Below are 23108 nucleotides of genomic sequence, written 5' to 3'. Positions count from 1 at the left end.
TAAACATGAAAATTGAGACATTTCGTGGTCAATCGTTCACTTGTATCGTCTGTTTTCATACATGCGAAACACAATAAATTTTAAACTAGTTTTTGAATTAAAAAACACCAAATACATGTATTATTATCATTATAGTTAGAGTGCTGTGGAGTTCATAGTTCTTCAGATACTTATTCGGGATTTGATCGATACGCATACTCATATTTGTTTTGCTGTAAAAATGCACATGGAAGTAGAATGAATTCGGGATCGCATTACAACTCGTATTCAAGTAATCTAGACGTTTTTGGTGGTTGTGGTGGATACAAAACTGACGTAAGTAGGCTATACTTGATATTGTTAATGAAAAATTGATACTGAACGTCAACCGAAATCAACTTAAATTACCTTAAATTACACAACAATGATAGAAATTACAAATCAAGAAAACAAACAAAACTTACGAGAATCACATGAACTCCAAGAGGGCGATACTGGTTGTTTCGACAGGGTAAACGTCTCCTATAATCATGTTACATCCACAATGAAAATCAAAACACAGACGATTGTCGGAATAACTCAACAACTATGTTGTGATGAAGGAATGTATATCTATGATTCCCGATTTTGTAGAAGAAACACCGTGGTCGATCTTTCATATGAGCATAGGGAATACAATTGCAAAGCTTTTAAGCAAATATATTTTTTTTGCAAATCGATAGGGTGTTATTGAATATTTGGTGTAGATCTTTAGAATGTTTAAGAATCCATATATGATTGACACTACTTGTTGAAGATCCTCATTAAACTTATTTTGAAGGCCATCTTTTACTGTAAAACATGCTTTTTCGTAAATGGTGTAGTGTTATATGAGAGATTCCCACTGTTATTTTAAATGAGAAAGTTTTAATGAGATATTCTAAATAATTAACTTTCGTCGAGAACATCTGACAAAATAGCCTTGGGCTTCTTGAAAGGATAAGAAACCGTCTGCTCATTACACATCAAAGAGTCTGAATGCATGATCTAGCAGATGGAGTTTTTTTAGTTTGGGTAAATCTAGCTTGCAGTTTACCCAATTTCTAGCATACTCATGAACTGCATCCCACAGTAGCCTTAATTTACTTCTTCAAGTTGAATGGCTGTTCAATTAGATAGTTTGGTCCTTTGACTAACAACTCTCCAAGTTGTTCATTGATCGCGATGCCGAGGGTCTTTTGTTTTAACATTATCTGTGTTTGACTATATTTGAAAAAAGGAAGAAAAATCTTAGTAATACAGTAATAGCATCTTAACCCTCACTACTGGTCCATTACATTTAAAATGTAGCTTATTGATTGATCTAAAAAAAGTAAAATAACAAAAAATACCGAACTCCGAGGAAACTTCTAAACGGAAAGTCCCTAAGCAAATGGCAAAATCAAAAGCTCAAACACATCAAACGAATTGATAAAAACTGTCATATTCCTAACTTGGTACAGGCAATTTCGTAAGAAGAAAATGGTGGATTAAACCTGGTTTTATAGCTAGCTAAACCTCTCATTTGTATGACAGTCGCACAATATTCCATTATATTGACAACGATGTGTGAACAAAACAAACAGACATAGTAGGTAAAAATGTCAAAAATAGGGGTACAGCAGTCAACATTGTGTTATAATCTTAATCTCTATAAAAACAAGCAAATATGTCAACAAAGATAAACAAAAAGGCATATAGACAAAGCACCGTAGCAAAAACGAAAGACAAGAATACAAAAATTACCATAGCACAATAACACAATGACGGTATGTACAAGTACCGAGCCTCTTCAAATGGATATCGCCAAAAATAGACTAAACAGTAAAAGTAATAATTTACAAAGAAAAATAAAAGAATACTATAAAACGTTATTAAGAAGATAATCAACGTCAGTACCTCGAATCTATACTTCAAGACCATCGTGTATTATTTGTGAAGTTGATACGGAATATTTATCAACAAGGTCTTGGTATCTTCCGATGAACTTTTTTAGAAAAAGGACGAGACGTTCTTTGATGGATTTTATATAAATGTTACTTAGCAATCGATCAGTCAATTGATACTAATTTTGTAGTTTTGGTACATCAGGACGTCTTTTTTCTCATAAAATGTGAAGAAAAAAGGAGTAAAAAAGATAAATAAAGGCAACAGTAGTAGACCGCTCTTCGAAATTTATAAATCAATTGAGAAAAAAACAAATCCGGGTTACAAACTAAAACTGAGGGAAACACATCAAATTTAAGAAGAGAACTACGACACAACAGAAACACAACATTAAAATGAAACACACACAGAAACGAACTATAATATAACAATGGCCATTTTCCTGATTTGGTACAGGACATTTTAAGAAAAAAATGGTGGGTTGAACCTGGTTTTGTGGCTAGCCAAACCTCCCGCTTTTATGGCAATGTTAAATATAACATCAAAATGACAACATTACATGACAGGACTACAATACAAATAAATGGGAGAACATATAGGACGGGGAAACATACAAATAATAGCTAACAAAAGGTACCAGGTTTAAAATATAATACGCAAGACGCGCGTTTCGTCCACACAAGACTAACCAATGACGCTCAGATCAAAAAAGTACAAAAGCCAAAAACAAGTACAAAGTTGAAGAGCATTAAGGACCAAACGTTCCAAAAAGTTGTGCCAAATACGGCTAAGGTTATATGTCTGGGATAAGAAAATCCTTAGTATTTAGAATAATTCATACTTTTGTAAACAGTAAATTTATAACAATGACTATATAATAGATATACATGATAACACCGATGTGGTGACTAACTACAGAATAAAAACGGATACATAATATTTTGTTTGTGTTGATTTAAAAGTACATTCTTCATTTTAATGAAAATCATGAACCGGCATTAGATAATTGTACTTTTCGTAAATAAAGACTGGTCATTTTTTGTTCAGAAAATGTAAAATTATTACCATACTTTGCTGCATTTGTTTGCACCTGTCCTAAGTCAGGAACCTGATGTTTAGTGGTTGTCGTTTGTTGATGTGGTTCATAAGTGTTTCCCGTTTTTTATATAGATTAGACCGTTGGTTTTCCTGTTTGAATGGTTTTACACTAGTCATTTTTGGGGCCCTTTATAGCTTACTGTTCGGTGTGAGCCAAGGTTCCGTGTTGAAGGCCGTACATTGACCTATAATGGTTTACTTTTACAAATTGTGACTTGGATGGAGAGTTGTCTCATTGGCACTCATACCACATCTTCTTATATCTATTTGTTTGCCTTGTTAAAGAGTGACACACTGTCTTCTTAATTTTGTTAAAGCATGTATTATAATTTGCAATAAGTCATTGTAGTCTCTAGAAGAGTCATTTTCTTTAAGATTATCAGAAAGTATTTTCTTTGTTTGTGTGTTGATATGATGTGCAATTATTCTTTTTAATGGAAGTCATGAATCGCCATTGGATTACGTACATGTTGTACCTCTGGATGGGTTGCTTTTCATTTATTGTTGTAAATGATACAGTGACGGGTCTTTTTTATACCATTGATCAGGGAGTGCATTTAAATCTTCTGTATATAGAAAATACTGAACCTTCATTGGACATACTTAGTGTTGGTTCCATTTAATTACATCTTCATTTTTACTGAAATCATGAGGAAATAGTAGAAATCATTGTTTCTTGCAATGAAGCTTGTTTTATTTATGAAAGTTGGAAAATAAAGAGTGCAGAGAACAGTATTTGAAGCATTTATCTGTTGAGTTAGTAATTTAAATATGAATTTTAGTTTATTTTTTTCTTCTATCAGATTGATTTTTTTTAGAACTTCATTTTGAAATGAGGATGTAAGCGATTGCAACTACTGATTTATAAAAAAAAATCATTTTGCATAAGGGAAGACTATCGGAATCATTTAATGATAAGCTTGTCTACTTTACATAATTCACGAAAATATTTTTTCCATTTGAATAAAAAACTTATTCGGCCAATCATCTGAAATAAATAAAACAAAATTACGCTTTTGTAATATACGAAAAGTCAACCGTTTCAATCCGACCAAACAAAATATTCTCAATATTAGTTTGGTGGATTGGTGACGTTAATTTGACTTGAACGGGATTGATCAGTGGAGCTTTATGACTGCTGGGTGATCTCTAAAACAGTTACGTCTATGGTTGCAAGTACAGGAGCGAACTATCTTTGTCACAATTAAATAAAAACGTGTATGAAAATGGACCAGTTTTTAAAGAGAGGCGAAAGATACCAGAGGGATATTCAAAGTCATAAGTTGGAAATAAACTGATAACGACATTTCTTAAAAAAAAGAAAAAGACAAACAGACAAACAATAGTACACAAAACACAACAATGAAAACTAAAGACTGTGCAACACGAACCCCACCTGCACTGGGGTGATCTCAGGTGCTCGCTCCTAGAGTAACATTAACATATGAAATATTTAAGTTTAAGTACGTATATAGAACCTATTTTGAGTTCAATTCCATTTGACCTTTTTATTAATGAAGGAATGATTACGATTGATGTGTCAAATTTTGTATCAAACGTATTTAGATTTAGAGAGATAATGCGATACAATTAATAGCTGCATTTTTTTCTTTAAAATATAACGGGTTTATGTTTATGCCTTTACATTAAATATAATTGATGAGCTATATATAAATAAATAATTTTATTTCTGAAGCAAGCTTTATGAAATGACATGTAAATATTCAAACAAAATATCCACGAGGAGAGGAGAACATGATTGCGATATCAACAAAATTAAAATATCCGTTGGTATTTCGTAATGATCAACGGATCGGGTTTGTATATTTGTCGATCAGTTGTATAGGCTCTGTAGCATTTTTGAGCTGAATTTTGCGGTCATTAAAAATCAAGCAACAAGTATCCAATAATTCTATAATAATAAATCACATTAAATTGTACTGTTTAAAAATTTAATTTATTTACACGTGTAATAACAATTGAACTAAAGACCGCATGTTTTTGAAATGATATTTTATGAATTGAAGTTATCAATATTCATTTCAGACATGCAGTGATACGATATTATTCAAAACTAGAATGTTTTTTGGTTGGTTCCTTGCAATAGTGCTGCTGCAATTATTTTTAGAGGTATTCTTATTGAATATGATAGTGTTCCAAAATACCAAATTTAATACTTCAACTAAGTTGACTTATATTAGCCATGGACAATTAATAAAATGACAAAACGGTCAATACATATTAAACTTAATAAAAGTGACAGATAGAAATAAGATATCACTCATTGGTCTCGAGAAAACAACTTCCTAATGTAATCAAGGTTCTATAATTGTTAAAAAGACGTTCGAAGGCACAATTCTTTGCAAACACAAAGATGCATGCAGACGACAATGATAAAACATCGTAAGTATGTTCCACTTGTTAATTTTTCGTATAACAGTCGACGAATTACAGATATTTTGCTTGTATTTTAACAATGCAGGAGGAAATGTTTCAATTAATCGGACAATTTAAATCCATTCAAAAGTATCATCTGAAAGCGCTATCTGAAATATGGGTTATTAAGTTGTATAACACAATTGATATATCTAAATTTGAAAATAAAGAATTGGCAAGATCGTTTTTGGTTTTTACTGTTTACTAATATGATATGCGTATAAGTTTCGCAACAAGTAGGCTATTAGGGTTAAATATTTAGCACAATTTTGAACACAGACATTTCTGTTGAAATATCAATCCACAATACTGGTACATCGATGTTTTGAATGTTTGTTTGGCTGTGAAAAAAATGCATTCAAAACTTTAGGAAGATAATAAGTCGAATCTTTGCACAAGACGGTTTTAAGTCAATCCGGATTAGGATTTTTATAACATTTTTAGTTTTAATTTTGGCTGCTTGATCCCAACTTTTGACACATTTACCTATTTCGTCTGTTGTCGTTGCTCATTTTTCAATTCTACGGAAATACAAATAACTGTCGTATAAGTGGGCGGTTTAGCTACCTATACAAACAGGTTTAAACCATCATTTTCTAAGAAAAATGCCTGACTCAAGTCAGGAATATTGCAGTTGTTTCACATGTTCCTTTCATTGATAGCTTTTGATTTTGTCAGTTTGTATGGACTTCCCCTCTTTGAATTTAACTTGAAAGTCGGTATTTTTTTTTTTATACTTTTTCAATGCAAATGGAGATTTATGTTGTCATATTTTATGTGTTTGCATGTACTACTATATACACATGATATAATCCTGACATTCCTAGAAAACATGATTGTCTAAGAGTTATACAGAAATAGTGCTATTTTTTGTAAAGTCTGTGTCGTGTTTCACCTAGTTCATAGATCATTTCAAAGGGAAATGTAGTTCACCCGATATTGGATGCATTACAGGACAGTGTTATTTGGGATATATTAATAAAAAAATTATCAATATAGTTAACGCAGAATACAGTTCTATGATCTTTGTGAAAATAACTATAGTCCCGTTTGTTCTTCATACTATTCAGTATATTTTGTTAACAGGGATAAATTAAAACCAATATTAAATCCTGATTGAATACCACCGAAATATCTGAACAGTAATAAACAAACACATTGAAATATTATGCAGAATGCAGAATAATTAGATTAGTGCTGATTTTTCTTTGTATTGCTTTCATATCGGTTTCGATAAAAATATGCTTTATGAGTTTTTAACAATAAACATTTTAGGATATTCAGAAAAACTTGAATTTTCCAGAACATAGGACTCATCTTTGTTAACAAAGAATACTCGCAGATCAGACCATCGGATGTACATGAAAATAGTAGTCCTCGTGACACCATTAAGGAATCTCACTCAATGACAATAATGTTTCGGACAGCGTTTGATGGGATTAAGTCGTTCTTCATTAGTTACTGGAAAAGGTACAGTTATATGAAAGGATTGCCGCTTAAAGTTTTCCTTAGTCAAACCAAATGCAAATGTCATTATTTACTAAATTTGACCAGTCGAATACTTTTGACGAAACAAATATTCGTATTCCCAAAATGTCAACTGATGATAGCATTAATATTGCATTTAACCCCCTCCCCCCCCCCCCCCCCCCCCCCTCCTAGTTTTTTTTTTTATATAATGCAACATATTATTGCATAATGATGTTTTGCAGATGTATTATGGCTTCTCATACAAAATCAGAGCCAATAAACAAAGACGATATACTCTCTAAATCAATATGCTGTATTAAAAATGGAAAAGATGCATTTGAATATGAAAAAAATCAAAACCAATAAATCAGAAAAGTTTAGAAAAATAAGAAAACAATGTAACAAAAAATAATAAATCGACATCTGAGCTGTGTTAGGTCATAACAAAATAAAAGAATAGATAGAGAAATAATTAAAATAATTAGATGAAATCCAACATTAGTTCACGCACCTGATACAAAAAAGGAACCTCGATAATGGGTAGCTGCAGTCATGCCTAATATGTTTTTATATTGAAGTTTTTTTGATATTTGTTTTACTAGAGGCGATATAAAGCTTACCATGTTGAAAAGGCAGTTATAAATTATAACAAAAATAAAGTTGAATGATCTTGCCTACTTTTGATATACATTTACATACTTTTGTAGGCATATTGTTTACCACTAGATGTATTTTCATTGTATCTATCGTCGGAGTTTTGTCTGAATAATATTTATCCAGTATATCCTGTTATTTATGTTCCCTTTTATCTTAACACTTTGGTGATGGCAACTTTTGTATGATATGTTGTATGCTCTTGTCATTTCACCATTACAATCACAGAAGAGACATTATGTTAAGATTCTCACTTATCCGAAAAACAATACCTGGTCATATCTAAATAGGATTTCAATAAAAATGCTTATGTTTTTATGACCCAAAGAGTAGAATAATAATTATATTCTGAACTTCACATAAATTATTTAACAGATGTCGGGTTAACGTTACAATACTTGACGTGTACGTATATACTTTATGCAATACTTTTTCGATGTGCTTCAATTGTTTGGTAATGCTTTTCGGCTTTTAAACCAAAAATTATAGATATAATACATTTTAAGGGCTGAATAATTATACATAAAAGTAAAATTAAATAAGGCAGGACCTGCGGATATTTAATATAAAACATAAACTCTACAATGTCCTTCATATTAGTTTTTACATGTTCTCTCACAACGGTTTGAAACTGTAAATTAGTTTTTTTGGAATAAATATATTAGAATTAATATCACTATGTTATCAGCATATTCAATGTAAGGCAATATCGACACAAAAAAAGTAACCTCCTCTTTAAGAGTATATCATATGTACCCTAACTATACGCAGAAATGTACATGCAGCGTTAGCTCTGTATTATTATTTGTTGTTTGACCTCGTCGCGTCAGCGTTTAGTCTTTATAGCTGCAAGTTCTACAATTATTCAACACGAATAAAGGTATGTGGCCTGATAAGCAAAAGATTAGGATTCATTGAAACTGGTTCGATAACATATTCAAGTAAGTGTACACTACACATTATGTCCGTATCGGTATTCTATGTAACGATAAAAGTGCATTTTCTTTTTCAGATCGAAATTTTCAATAGTTCAGTTCATCTTGCTTGGGATATCGGCGGTAAGTATATGTATGGACAACTTGATAAATCAAGGAAGATAACTGATACTTATGCAATAAAGGAAGACATTAAAATGAAAATCAAATACCAAGAACGTGTCAGCTTTACTATACTCAAAATAATACAAGTTGAATTTCTTATACATTTTTTTTTAAATGATCCTTAGAATTTACTTTTATCACTTGGAACTAGATTTTTTATATTACTTGAAGCCGTAAAATTAAAATTCAACACTTAGTTTTATTCATTATCATTTATCATACTATCAACTGGAAATTTGAAAAAAAAAGTATATATTTAGGAAAGTGGTTGTATTTTAACTGTCAAACAGGTTTGGTCATTCCTTTCAATACATAGTTACCAGATTAAAGAGTTATTGATTTCTTTCTATATTTTTATCGACGTATTTCGCGATAAACTATATACTACAAAGACTTTTTTGTTGGCGTCCTTGAAAAATGTACTATCACCTACAATATCATTTTTGTTGGCGTCCTTGGTAGTTTTATTCAATAGATAAACAAAGGATATGGGATACCATCCATGAAAAATACATGAACAGCAAACAACACAAAGAGCAAAGGAACAGCGCTTATATTTCTATTTTTCATCTTCAAGTCACAGTGAGGTCTTTAACACGGAGCAGACAAACTCTCACTTCACTGCAAGTTTAAGATGGCCCCCAGCACCGGTTACAGCTGAATTCATTGTCAGACGCAACACCACCAAATCTTGCCAGGTAAAAAAGAACACACTGGAACAGTGTGGAAAGTAGTACATACTTCAAATAAAATACTTCCTACAAATAAGTGTAAATATCAAACTATGCATATTACATTTTGGTAACCTAGGTATCACATGAAAGGTGAAGGACTGGTGATATTTGTAGAACACCTTTTGGCTGAAAATTTTGACAAATACAAAACTGTATGACTGAATTCTACAATTGAAGGCATTTATTGCTTATTTCTCAGATATGAAGTTCCTGGTTTGCTGTATCAAGAGTCCCGGTAATAAATACGGTCTGATGTGTAAACAACGGTGTATTGCTCCCATCCCAAATTCATGGTTAAAGTGAAAAATCCAACGTGTATATGCATGGGGCAAAACATAGCTGGTGTGTGGCGTCTTATTAAAATCTTAGTTTAAAAACCAGCCTAAAATTGAGAGAATGATGGGCACACATACGAAATGTTATCTCAAAAATGAATACACCATAACCCTAAAAATACAGATAAGCTTCCACCTCTTGAATGTTTGTTTGAATTTTGTTGTCAGTTGTGATTTTGTTTACTGAACTTCTGCTGCTGTATCCCAAATATTGTCACATTTACCTATAATGTCAGTTTTGTTTTGAATCTAACTTCAAGTTCGGTTTATTTGTTATACATTTTAGTGCAGCTGAATATCAATTTGTCTGGAGCCTGTAATTCAGTGGTTTTTGTTAGTTGCTGTTTGTCATATTTGTTTTTCGTTCAAATATATCTTCATAACTCAGGCCATACGTTTCCTCGTTTGAATTGTTTTACATTTGTTATTTTGAGGCTTTTTTTATCCTTCTTTGTGATATGGGATTCGTTCAGTGTGGGATGCTTTGTGGTGACCTGTAGTTAATAACTTTTATTTCGTTTGGTTTCTGGTGGAGTTTTGTCTCATGGGTAATCACACCACATCTTCTTATTTTTATATTAAACGGTTTTTTTCACATACGCAATCTTAAGAAGGTAAGATATGTTATGGACAGCAGAAATGTAACTTGCACTTTGTTAGAAACACAGCAATTATATTCATTAGAATACAATGCACCCATGATTCGATAATTTACATATTGAATTCTTGAAAGTTAAGAATAATAATTGAGAATTACAATCTCATGAACAATAACTATTCAAGTATTTCTTTGTCACGTAGAAAATAATATTTCAAAGCGTGTTGTGCTTAATTTTTCACCAAAATGTGGATAGATTAATCTAACAGTCGTTTTGTTGATGACAATAGCTAATAGTTGAATATGTTATGCTGAGATTTGCATTTCATTTATTGTTTGATTATTTATCTCAATAAATAGACTTATGCATAAATTGTTACAGGTATGCAATATTGGAACTCTCGGATTAGCAATACATATTCGGTATGACTCTGTGTTTGGAAATTCAGATATACAGACATTGCTTTCTAAATTTAGAATAGCAGACCACACCTTCACCAGAGCACTCAACATATTCTCTATTGTTGTTGTCACTTTTTCATCCACATCGATTGCTGTCATAATTTTTGCGGGTGTAACTATGGTTTCTCCGAAATGGAAAAGAATATTGCTGTTTATTGTAAGTGCACAAAAACACAAAATGCAGGGAAATTATTTGGGAAAAAGCAAATTTAAAGTATGAGAAACAAAGGATTCCACAAAATTCAACTACAAAAACTAATAAATCTTAACATGATTGATACAAAAAACAGATGGAGAGAATTCAAAAATTAATAAATCTTAACATGATTGATACAAAAAACAGATGGAGAGAATAATGAATCATTATGAAAGTTGCATTCATCAAAGTTTCATCTATGGTTGATTATCACAAAACTTATGCATAAATTGTTATAGGTATGCAATAGTGCAATTCTCGGATAAGCAATACATATTCGGTACGATTCTGAGTTTGAAAAATCAGATATACAGACATTGCCGTCAAAATTTAGAATAAGCTTTCAAGTCAGGGTTATCAAGGTCAATAATCTTTTTCGTTAACATGAAATATGAAAACAAAATGTATCATTTTAACATGTTTTGCTACTTGAACAAATTCACCATAAGAAAAAAATATTTTATGTCTGTGAATTTTTTTAATTACAAATAAGAGATACTGGAAGGTTTTCAGACATCACTCCATGTCTTCTGTTGATTTGTATTACTGCTGATCTGTTCATTTGCTATTTGATTTAAATGTAACACTGTATGATGTGCAGTACAAAACTAGCAACATATATTGATTTACTACTACCAAAAATATAAAAGACATGTTGATGACATTATCATAGCTCATTGTTAAAACTGAGAAAAAAATGGATTTTCGAAAGTTGGGGATGTATCAATTAGTTTGATGGTTCATAACCAAGTACTTCCTAAATAGAACATCGAAGATTACTTTATGTCAATGTTGTCTGATGCAGTTGCACATATTATGTTTTTAAACATAATTATCATTGCCCACTTCATAAAATTAAACGTCTCAAAATAAAACGACTAGCGAAAATAAAATGAAAATAAAATAATTGTTGCAGGGTGTCGGATTATGGAGCATAGTGACTGTAGCAAACATAGTACAAATTGGTTTGTGGGGGAAGTTTAAGGCATGCGTAAGTATAAAGTCACGTAGTTAGCATGATACTAATCTGTTTCTACAATATTGTTTACGTTTAGCAATTAAATATTTGCATTTACATTTTACTCACAAAAATATAAATGGCATATAGACAAAACACACAAACAAAAATGAAAGACAAGAATACAAAAAATTACCATAGCACAGTAACAAAATGACGAGATGTATAAGTACTGAGCCACGTCAAATAGATATAACAAAAAATAGACTAAACAGTAAAAGTAATATTCCAAAAGACAATTACAAGAATACATTAACACCTTATCAAGATAATAAACAACGTCAGTACCCAGAATCTAAACTCCGAGACCATCATGTATTATTTGTGAAGTGGATACGGAATATTTATCAACAAGGTATTGGTACCTTCTGATGAATTTTGTTGATAAAAAAGAACGAGACGGTCTTTGACATACCCCTGGTTCATCAACTTTCTGCCCAGACACTGGTGACGTTTAGCAAAGTCTGAGTAGCAGCTGCAAGCTCTCGAATACCGAATAAGTTGGGAAATGTTTGTTTTCAAACTCCTACATCTATCTATCGTAGACAAACCAAAAAAAAAAAAAACTTAAACGAATCATACGAACGGAGCGATATCGGGTGCGTCGACATGCATCACTCGTCTTGATATTCCACGCTTAGTCAAAGTTCCATGATAGAGAAAAGGACACAAGCGGTAAGTCTAGAGGGCAGACGATATTGTGTTTGAGTAGTTTTAATACGAAGAGTACAGTTTAGAATAAGAGAATGATAATGTAGTAGAGGATTTTAATTTAATTTTCTTTCTTTAATAATATTCGCTTGTACCATGTCCGGAGTATGGCAGTTTTAATCACACAGTCCGTTTCTATGTGTGTTGGCGTTTGTTTTTGTTGTAGTTGTACAATAGATAGTGTTTCTATTGTTCCGTTGTTTCCTCTTATAGTTGATGTGTTTCCCTCGGTTTTATTTTGTTACCCGGATTTGGTTAAGCTTAATCGAATTCTGACTAGTGAACAGCGGTATACTACTGTTGCCTTTATTTACAGGCAGACACAGAATTAGAAGACCTTATCAGTACTGAATTAATAAATAATACGTACACTTATCGATATTCACATGCATCAGGGTACCACTACAGTGAAACATCGCTATCTTGGAATACGTTATTTGTAAAAGTAAGTGATTTGTATTGTTATCCGAACGTTATTCATTTCCTGCGCAAGTAATTCGATATCTAATTAAGCTATGATAATAACAAAAGTTGCCTAACAGTATGATGTCAGTGATCACAATATATGTTTCTTACAAAATCATCACCTGGAACGTACCTAATGGAAAGTCCGAAAAGCAAACATAATTTTAGTATTAGAGATGAAGAAAAGCAATAAGCTCTGTTCTTTGTATTTTTGAGTTTTTACTGTGCATAAGCTGAGTTTGTGTCATGGATAAATACCCCATATCCTTTGGTTTTTTTTATAACAATAGTTTAACAACTAGGTGAAAAAACGTTATCAATGAGTTGTGTCATAAGCTGTCCCTGCATGTACCTTCATCAAGAACGCTCTACACCAAATATATAGATCTGATGAAGAAAATGGTGAATAATACCTGGTTTTGAAGATAGCTAAACCTCTCACTTGTATGACAGTCGCATAAAATTGAACAGCGGTATACTACTGTTACCTTTATTGATTCTTTTGTTACTTTCCTTTTTCTCGTCGTATCATGAGGCTGTAGGTAGAAGGAGTATTGTCATGTAATAAGAATTATTTTTGCGTTGTTTGTTTTGTATGTCGTGTAAGTAATATTAGGATGTAGCAAAGCAATTTCTACACTTTTTTGAAGAAATACAAAAAAAAATGAAAAAGTCAATTGTTCATGAACAATTGAAAGGTCTTTCTTTGTTTCTTTTATTGATAGCCTTCTTAGTTCAAAAATTTATGGTTGCTAAGGACTTTTATCATCATAAAAAGTGGTTGTTAAGGACAAAAATCATTCCTAAGGATAAAAATCATTCCTAATGATAAAAATATTACTTCCAGTATTAAAAATGTCATATGTACTATTCATAGTCTTTCAAGTTAAAAAAATAAGTGATTGCTAAGGACTTATATGTCGTTGCTAGGGACAAAAATGTCATTTCCAGTATTCAAAATTTCATATCTATATTATTCATAGCCTTCTAAGTTCAAAAATATATGGTTGCTAAGGTGTTTTATGTCGTTGCTAGGGACCTTGACCTCTGATATTGACCTAGTTTTATAGATCTTATAATGCTGAACATTTTTGCAATTCAAAGTTTCTTTCTATCTCTAACCTCTTTTGAGTTATAAGCAATCATTTCGGACCCGAAAAACAGTTTTGGTGCCTTAGGTCCATAATAGTTGGTCCAATAATTTTGAACCCACATGACAAATGTAGATCTTGCCAAGACACATATTTTCTCCGTTACATTTTATCAGCCATCTTTAACGGTTATTGAGTAAATCCGATAACAAACTAAGGTCAAAATCTAGGTCAAGACCTTGACCTTTGACCTTAGGTTAATTTTCATGGTCACGTGAATTGCTGATCATTGGTGAAGATCCTAGGTGGCTACAACTTACGATTTCTGAGTTTTAATTGCCAACCGACATTGGTTAATTTTCAAAGGGGCATAACCCTACCAATTAGTCGTTGAATCTATTCGATCCAAATGTAAGGAAGAACCAGGGTCTGCTCCTGAACAAATTCCTCCCTTCGTTTTTTTTCTGCCTATTATGGTTATGGAGTTAGAATGATAACAAAGTTTCCGGTGTTAAGGGAGACAACCGCTATAAAGGTAATGTTACGCGGTTGTGCCCTCACCACAAGATAGCTTTTGGTCAACCGATACTAGGTACCTAATATCATTTTAACATGTCGTGTACTTTTTTTGGGAAATGTCGTTAAAGTTTGGCGGAAAGAATAATAATAATAATAATAATAATAATAATAATAATAATAATAATATTAATAATAATTAAAATGTCAATTGTTCTTGAACAATTGAGTGGTCTTTCCTTTCATTATGTAAAATATATGTTTAAATAAGCGTATAATGCATTGAAAAGCTCTAAAACACACACAAAACCCTTAAAATATGGTCACAAACACATAATGCTGAATTTGGGACATGACCTTGACTTTTAACTTTATGACCTTTGTCAAGGTTATTGGTCCACGATGTCATAACAAAAGACCCAATGGGTCTAAGACCTTTGGTTTATGAGTTAAAGCTTATTTTGTCTTTTCTAAAACAGTTGACAGGGGTTATGCCCCTTAGGGATAGATCAAATCTCTTCGGTCAAAATGTAAAAAAGTTGCGCCTTTACGGCCCAACTATTTTTCACTATTTACTATTTCTGTAAGTATTATCGTTTTGGAGATATCCAATAGATAACTTTTAGGGTCAAAGGTCAAGGTAAACCTCAAAAAGCTTTAAAACACACTAAAATCCTTTAAATAAGGTCAATAACACATAATTCGCTATCTGGTACATGACCTTGACCTTTGACCTTTTGACCTTTGTCAAGGTCATTAGTCCCCAATGTCATTGCTGAAGACCCCATGGGTCTAGGACCTTTGGTTATATATTAAAAGCTGATTTTGTCTTTTTAGAAACCTAAAACAGGAGTTATGCCCCTTACAGAAATGTCAATTATCTTCGGTCAAAATGTTACAAAATTGCGCCGTAACGACCCAAACATTTTCCACTATCAAAAACTTCTGTAAGTATAATGGTTTCTGAGATTATCCCATAACAAGGTGTAAGGTCAAAAGTCAGGGTCAACATACAAATTTGACCTTGCGGTTTTTTTCAAAGTTACATGAATTGATGATGAATGGTGAAGATCCTAGGTGTCTACGACTTACGGTTTCTGAGTTTTGGTGGATAACCGACACCGGTTAATTTTAATAGGGGCATAACCCTACCAATGAATCGTTGAATCTTTTCGATCCAAATGTAACGAAGAACCGGGGTCTGGTCCTGAACAAATTTCATCCTTCGTTTTTTTCTACCTATTACGGTTACGGTGTTGGAACGATAACAAGGTTTCTGGGTTTCGGATGGATTACTCCGAACCGACAAAATTTTTCGACTCACAGGGTGAGTTCCGGATAGGTATTCATGACACCGATACAAAGTGTGAACATGAAAGCGACACGTCTTACGGTTAAGGCTGCTAACTTCGTCAAAGTTTGGCGGAAAAAGAATAATAATAATAATTAAAATGTTAATTGTTCTTGAACAATTGAGAGGTCTTTCCTTTTCATAATGTAAAATATATGTTTCAATAGGCGTAGAATGCATTGAAAATGTCTTTAACACACTTAAAACCCTTAAAATATGACAAAAAACACAAAATCCGCTATTTGGAACATGACCTTGACTTTGACCTTATGACCTTTGTCAAGGTCATTGGTCCAGGATGTCATTACAAAAGACCCCATGGGTCTAGGACCTTTGGTTCAAGAGTAAAAGCTAATTTTGTCTTTTCAGAAACAGTTAATTGGGGTTATGCCCCTTACAGATAGGTCAAATCTCTTTGGTCATTATGTAAAAAAGTTTGCCTCTATGACCCAAACATTTTTCATTATTGACGATTCTGTAAGTATAATCGTTTTTGAGATATCCAATAAAAAGTGGTTAGGTCAAAGGTCAAGGTCAACCTTAAAAAGCTTCAAAACACACTGAAAATACCTTAAATAAGGTCAAAAATACATAATTCGTTATCGTTATAATAGGGACATAACCCTACCAATGAGTCGTTGAATCTTTTCGATCCAAATGTAACGAAGAACCGGGGTCTGGTCCTGAAGAAATTTCACCCTTCGGTTTTTTCTACCTATTACGGTTACGGTGTTTAAATGATAACAAGGTTTTTAGGTTTCGGAGGGATTACTCCGAACCGACAAAATTTTTCGACTCACAGGGTGAGTTCCGGAAAGGTATTCAGGACACCGATACAAAGTGTGAACATGAAAACGACACGTCTTACGGTTAAGGCTTCTAATTTCGTCAAAGTTTGGCGGAAAAAGAATAATAATAATAATTAAAAACCAATTGTTCAGAGAACAATTGAAGGTCTTTCCACATCAATGTTCTAAATTATTGATGAGAAGCTACATCCAGTTTACTCAAAATTACTATTGGCGACCAAGCTTAGGTTTCTTCATACTTATTCAATTAATATATGGTTTCTATATACTTTTGCCTGAAATAAGGGAGATAATTGCCAACTTCCGGTTTAGAAAATGTCACTTCCGGTCTCATATGATAGCTTTATTTATACTGATTCCAAAAATATATGGTTTATATATACTTTTGCATGTAAAAAGGGAGATAATTAGCTACTTCCGGTTTTAGAAAATGTCACTTCCGGTCTCATATGATAGCTTTATTCACATTGATTCCAAAAATATATAGTTTGTATATACTTATGCCTGTAATAAGGAAGATAGTATGCTATTTCCGGTTTATAAAATGTTGCTTCCGGTCTCAAAAGATAGGTTAACCTATGGTCATTCAAAAAATATATGGTTTCTAGGTACTTTTCCCTGAAATAAGTGCAAAAAATACTACTTCCGGTTCACTCAAGGTCACTTCCGGTTGACATTTTTCAAGGTCATAGGTCAACCAACAGTTTGCAAAAGACCCTATAGCTTTATCATGTAACAAGTTGGAGTAATAATAAATTAACCTTAAATTGAATCATTTCAGGGACAATAACTCCTATAACATATCATTGGATTGTTTCAGACCAAATGTATCATATCTTAATCACAATTAAGCAAACATTTTGCACTAGTTCTTTAATTTGTAATTTTAAAAATGACAGAGGAGATCAAATAACAAGGAAAAGTCAAAATTTAGAATATGACCTTGACCTTTGACCTTGGCCTCAATTTCATTCAAATGCACCAAGGAACTCAAATCAATATACCTTAGGTCTCTATCACTTACCATTCATGCTATACATTTATATATCCCTTATGTCAAATACAGAAGGGGAAATAACTCTCATATGGAGTTTACGTATCGCTTCGGTCAAAATTGGACTAAACATCCTGAGGATATAACGAGCAATTTGGTAAAATAAATTTGTCGCTTTCTTTTACGGTTACGGAGGAGATGTGTGCACAAGGAAAACAGTGTTGGGGGAGATAACTCCTACAAAGAAAATTATTTGGTTACGCAGGGTATATTTCAAAGGCGCATAAACTGTTCGATATCATATACCAAATATCTAAGCGACATATTGCGAAACAAATATTTATCGCAAGAACAAAATTAGGCGGAAGAAAAAAAAAAAAAAAATAATCAGAAGAAAACCAATAGGTCTTTCCACAGAAAAGTGGAAAGACCTAATAATAATAATAATAAACAGAAGAAATACAGTTAGGTCTTTCCCTTTTGAAAAAGGAAAGACCTTAATAATAATCAGAAGAAATTCAGTAAGGTCTTTCCTTATAGTGAAAGGAAAGACCTTAATAATGTGTTTTTTTATCATGATTATAGGGTGAATGCTGCGGTGTTGGAATTAACACAACAAACTCATTCACAACATCAAATTGGTATCGTTACCACCGTGATTCGACTTCCCAGCGTATCCCAGTACAGTGTTGTAACTCTCAGACAGTCGTTTATCCATATGCCAATCAATACGATACGGACTGTACAAATAATCTATTAGATGGCTTTTACCATACTCAGGTACGTTTTTCTGCAATTCAAACTATATCGGACAACTATTGTTACATTCTATTCATATTCTACAAGACTAATGATGTATAATTTAGCATGTTTAATATGTCAGGTGATAATGTGATATGTTAAGGTAGGGAGGATGTTCGCAGTTCTATTTTGTGTGTCTGGATTGTCATTCAGGTACATGCCATTATCATTTTGTTACATGTCAAATTTAAATTTGTTACCTTTTTTATTATGGTCTACAACATTACCTAGAAAAGGTGTACACACATTTTGTTTTCTGTTGACGTCAATGTTTTATAATGAGTGTTGTCATAATATAATCTTAATATGCAAATGAATATGTGAAGTGAATGTGCCTGAACGCAATGTTTGTAGAACCGCATGGAATTGACTGAGTATGTAGAAAATTGTGATATCGTGAGGCATACATATTTTAGATTATCATATATTGATATTGTTAAATGACATGGGAGCATATTATTTGCCAGCCGAAATCAATTTTTTTTTCGTTGTAGGAGTTTTGGTTGTCCCCTTAATATCGCCTGCTTTTTTTTTAAACAAATTAAACCATTGAGTGTAAGGGTTTTTAAAAATACTCATGAATTCGACTAGATTTTCATTTAGAATTTAAAGATTTATAAAACGTTCAGCATAATATATGAGTCCTTGAAAAAAAAACAATCAGCGATGCAGAATCAGATTGCAAAACAACAAACTAAAAACGTTCTCACTTCCTCAAGTATAAGCAGGTAATCATGTGTATGTACTGGCACACTCCAATACATGAATATTTTTTAACATATCATTTTGCTACAATAGGGATGTGATACAGTTATAGTAAACAGATTGGATTTATACAGTCTTCTATTCTTTATACTTATGGGAACCAATGTTTTAACTGAGGTAAGACTTTTAATGTAGTATTGTAGAGAAAAGATTAATCATTGTTGTAAAAGAGACTTAGCAAAACGTATTGACCAGACGGACATACCGTTCAAAACAAATTGTTAGAATGTATAGTTTATTTCAATTTTTATTTTAAAATTAAAATTCTACAATCTGTTGAATTTTCATAGTTACAGGACTTATCATTTATTCCCGTGTTAATACCATAACAGACTCCTAATTTAATTCCTTCAAAACAGTTTTTTGTTGTGACCAAATAGGTATGCGGTGATATTGAATATACGGATATCATCTTTTGCTATGTGACGTTTGATTCTAATTCACATGAATAACAATACATTTTCCTATTGCGCTTTCTTTAACTGATTTGTAGACGGTTAACAACGATTATTAATCCAAAAAAATACATTTCCTTTTAATCTATACAAAACACAACGTACTTTACTTAAAAAGTTAAGACCACGAAAACATATACACGTTAGTAGTTAACACTAAAAAAGCTAAGTTGGTGTATGGACATTTTTGTATTGATAGTTCAATTAAAATGAAAGACATTTGCAAAACAGAAGCAATTTTGTAATTAAATATTGTAGGCCAATCCATCAATGCTATTCTCATTTTGAAATATATGGCAGAAAATAAATGATTATCGAGATTTGTCCGATAATTTGTGTTGATAGTCCATTATTATAGTCTTTAACATAATGATAACGATATAACTTGATGAGATTTGGGTTTGAAGATGGTTTTTAATGTTTTTATATGCAACGAACCTTGGACGATTGTGTTTACATCAAAAAGGCACTGACGGTACCTAGTTTACTGCGCCAGACGTGCATTTTGACAACAGATGTCTCTTCAGTGATGTTTGAGGACAAATTGAAAAACTTATTCAAAAATTGAAGAGATGATAAAACAAAAAAGGACTAATTGAATGTCCAAAGCCTGGCCACATGACACATAAAATTAAATCAATGTTACTATCATGAAATGAAAAATTAGATGGTTGACTTACCCAGGGAAAATTCTTAATCATCATTGAAAATTAAGAATGTTTAAGGAATGACTGTAATATTTTTTCTGTCTATGAAGAAATAACATAAAAATGTGGTGAACACTGAATTACCTATGTAGCGGGTTATTTTAAAGTGTGACCATATTGTTTATGTTACTTCGAATAGACAGAAAAATATTACAGTCATTCATTTTAATTTAATTATCAATTACATTTTCAGCCGGAGTAAACTATGAAAAAACCTTGATGACGTCACGGTCACATGACTAAATTATGTCTATGAGCTGATAGACAAAAACACTGTCAGCCAATCAGGAGACTCGTTACATCAAAAATTAAATCATAGTGATATATTGGTAGTATGCAGGAATAAAATTTATGATACTAAATATTAAGTTATAACAAAGGAAAACTATAAACCGAATATGCTACATAACCTAAGTTTAGTCTTTTTGTGAATTGCATTTGTTTTGAAAGATCTGGTTAAAAATTTTTTTAATCAGCTGATTTTCTGTGAACGTATTTTGAGGATTGCAAAGCAGAACAAAAAGCGATTATAGTTGAACTGTCCTTTATACCTTAGATCCTCCACGTTTTTTTTTAGAGTGGGGTTTCTTTTGCTCAGTAGTAAGTGCTATGTTTTGTTAACTGGTAGTTTTCAATTGCTGCCATGGCGTTGTCTGTTTGTCACGAAGTTTAAGGAATTGCCGCCTATCCCATATAATTTTATAACATTTTTAGAAGTGATGATAATAGCCAAACGACACCAGTGTTTTGTACGACCTATGATTTGAATAAACATTATCTACTAAATTCGGAAAATAACACAGTAACTATTCGACCAGCGAATAGCGACTTTGTTTGGTACAAGTATAGCTTTGCTGGAAATTTGTTCGTTACCGTCTCTATTGGTGGAATCAATGTAATCTGACCAAGATTAGGTATGTTGTTGAGTTTAACGAAGCATATTCGAAGTTGGTAGTAGTGATGTATCCGTCGCATCTTTTTTTTTCGAGTTCAATGGAAAATATGAGTAAATCTTACGATTCCTTCGATTCAAGAGCAAATATATATGACTGTTTGTATGACTGTTTTATAGTTCCAATTATGTAAGGCTGAATCTAGTTAATCAATGTTATCAAAAGAAACTTGATTCTCAAATACATGAACTTTGTAAAGCCATATTTTAGAATCATACTGTTATCTGTATTTTAGTTGATTTATTTCAAAGAATCGTATGCCCAATTATGATAGTTCTGGGCCATTTATTGGTATGCCAGTAATTCCATTAATCCGACCTTTGTCTTTTGTCAGTTCGTTTGTCTTAGAATAATTGTTTTCGTATGTATTCAAGTTGTTGTTCCATTAGGTTGAATATTAGTATACAAGTTCCTCATAATGTGAACCCTTTTTTATTATATTCTAAATAAGTGTCGTTAACAGACTTTTGTGGTTCACTTAAGAAGTTAATGTGACACTGCCAGCGATGCATAGTAGTGTTTTAAAAGTATGGAAGCATATTCAGATTTTACATTAAAACCGTGATATTTCATTTTTCATCAGTAAACAAATCAATAAAGATTAGATAATCTGTTGATTCACTCATTTATTTATTTTTTATTTGTTTCTATACGCATCAACTGTATATGGGCGTCATAATAATTCAACAGGTTTAATATTAAACGAATGTTTTAGATTAAATTTGATGTTGTTTCTTTTATTCTTCTTCCCTTAAGATTGGTATGATAGCTATAACCATACACAACGCAGTCAGTCTAACAAAGGAAGAGAATGCAGTACGTGTTCGATATAGATCGGATGAAGACAATGTTGAATTAAATGAAAAAATGGGAAAAACAACTCCGAAATCTGTACAAAGATGAGATTCTTTAAATCAGAACAATTTAGCTAATGTGGATGATATTTAAGATAGACGAGAATAACACACTGCAAACAATTAACTTATTGGTAATGACTAATACAACACACAATTGTTGACTGACTTTAAAGAAGCAGAAGTGACTGATGGCAATGCTGAAGAATAAAAGCTCAATAACTAATAACAATCTAACGGAGAAACAAAACACAGATTTAGTTGCTAACAATTTTGTTATTGTTGACGTTTGGTTGTTGTGAAGTTGTGGAAAAGTCGACATATCATTTATATGTGTATCACTTGTTATTCATTTCTGTAATGTTAATGTGAAGTGTGGTTTATGCAGTGATGGTAGGTTAATATAAATCATTAATGTATCAATAAATTGATTGTGGTACCTGTCTTATAGTAAAACCATATCTACAAATTTAAGTCAGGAGAGTTTTGTTTTGCCACAAAAATTGACTTTTTGTAGCTCTACCTATTAATGATCACAATACAAATCAGATTTATAACGCTACGGACGAATTTTCTTCGTCAGCCTGAGACGGTTGTAACTGATTGCATGTTTTCTGTGTGACCGATAAATCATAAATAAACAAATATGAA

The 23108-nt window shown here is 32.1% G+C and overlaps 1 protein-coding gene across 2 annotated transcripts in view; it reads left to right on the top strand.

Annotated features, from left to right (window-relative positions):
• Positions 1–23108, top strand: part of LOC127705130 (uncharacterized) — a 23448-nt gene extending 340 nt beyond the window's left edge. Inside the window, exons 2-11 of one of the 2 annotated variants that reach the window (XM_052209381.1) lie at positions 136–315; positions 5029–5112; positions 6722–6888; positions 8555–8600; positions 10692–10928; positions 11884–11958; positions 13013–13141; positions 18508–18702; positions 19522–19605; positions 22360–23108. In XM_052209381.1, the coding sequence (XP_052065341.1) occupies positions 136–315; positions 5029–5112; positions 6722–6888; positions 8555–8600; positions 10692–10928; positions 11884–11958; positions 13013–13141; positions 18508–18702; positions 19522–19605; positions 22360–22506 (1344 nt within the window). In that variant the 3' untranslated portion in view covers positions 22507–23108. The remainder of the gene's footprint in view (positions 1–135; positions 316–5028; positions 5113–6721; positions 6889–8554; positions 8601–10691; positions 10929–11883; positions 11959–13012; positions 13142–18507; positions 18703–19521; positions 19606–22359) is intronic. The other variant, XM_052209382.1, reaches the window with a different exon arrangement.

Source organism: Mytilus californianus, unplaced genomic scaffold (assembly GCF_021869535.1).
Source record: "Mytilus californianus isolate M0D057914Y unplaced genomic scaffold, xbMytCali1.0.p SCAF_6, whole genome shotgun sequence".
NCBI classification, from domain to species: domain Eukaryota; kingdom Metazoa; phylum Mollusca; class Bivalvia; order Mytilida; family Mytilidae; genus Mytilus; species Mytilus californianus.
The sequence above is the reverse complement of the archived record's forward strand: the minus strand, read 5'-3'. Positions and strand labels throughout refer to the sequence as shown.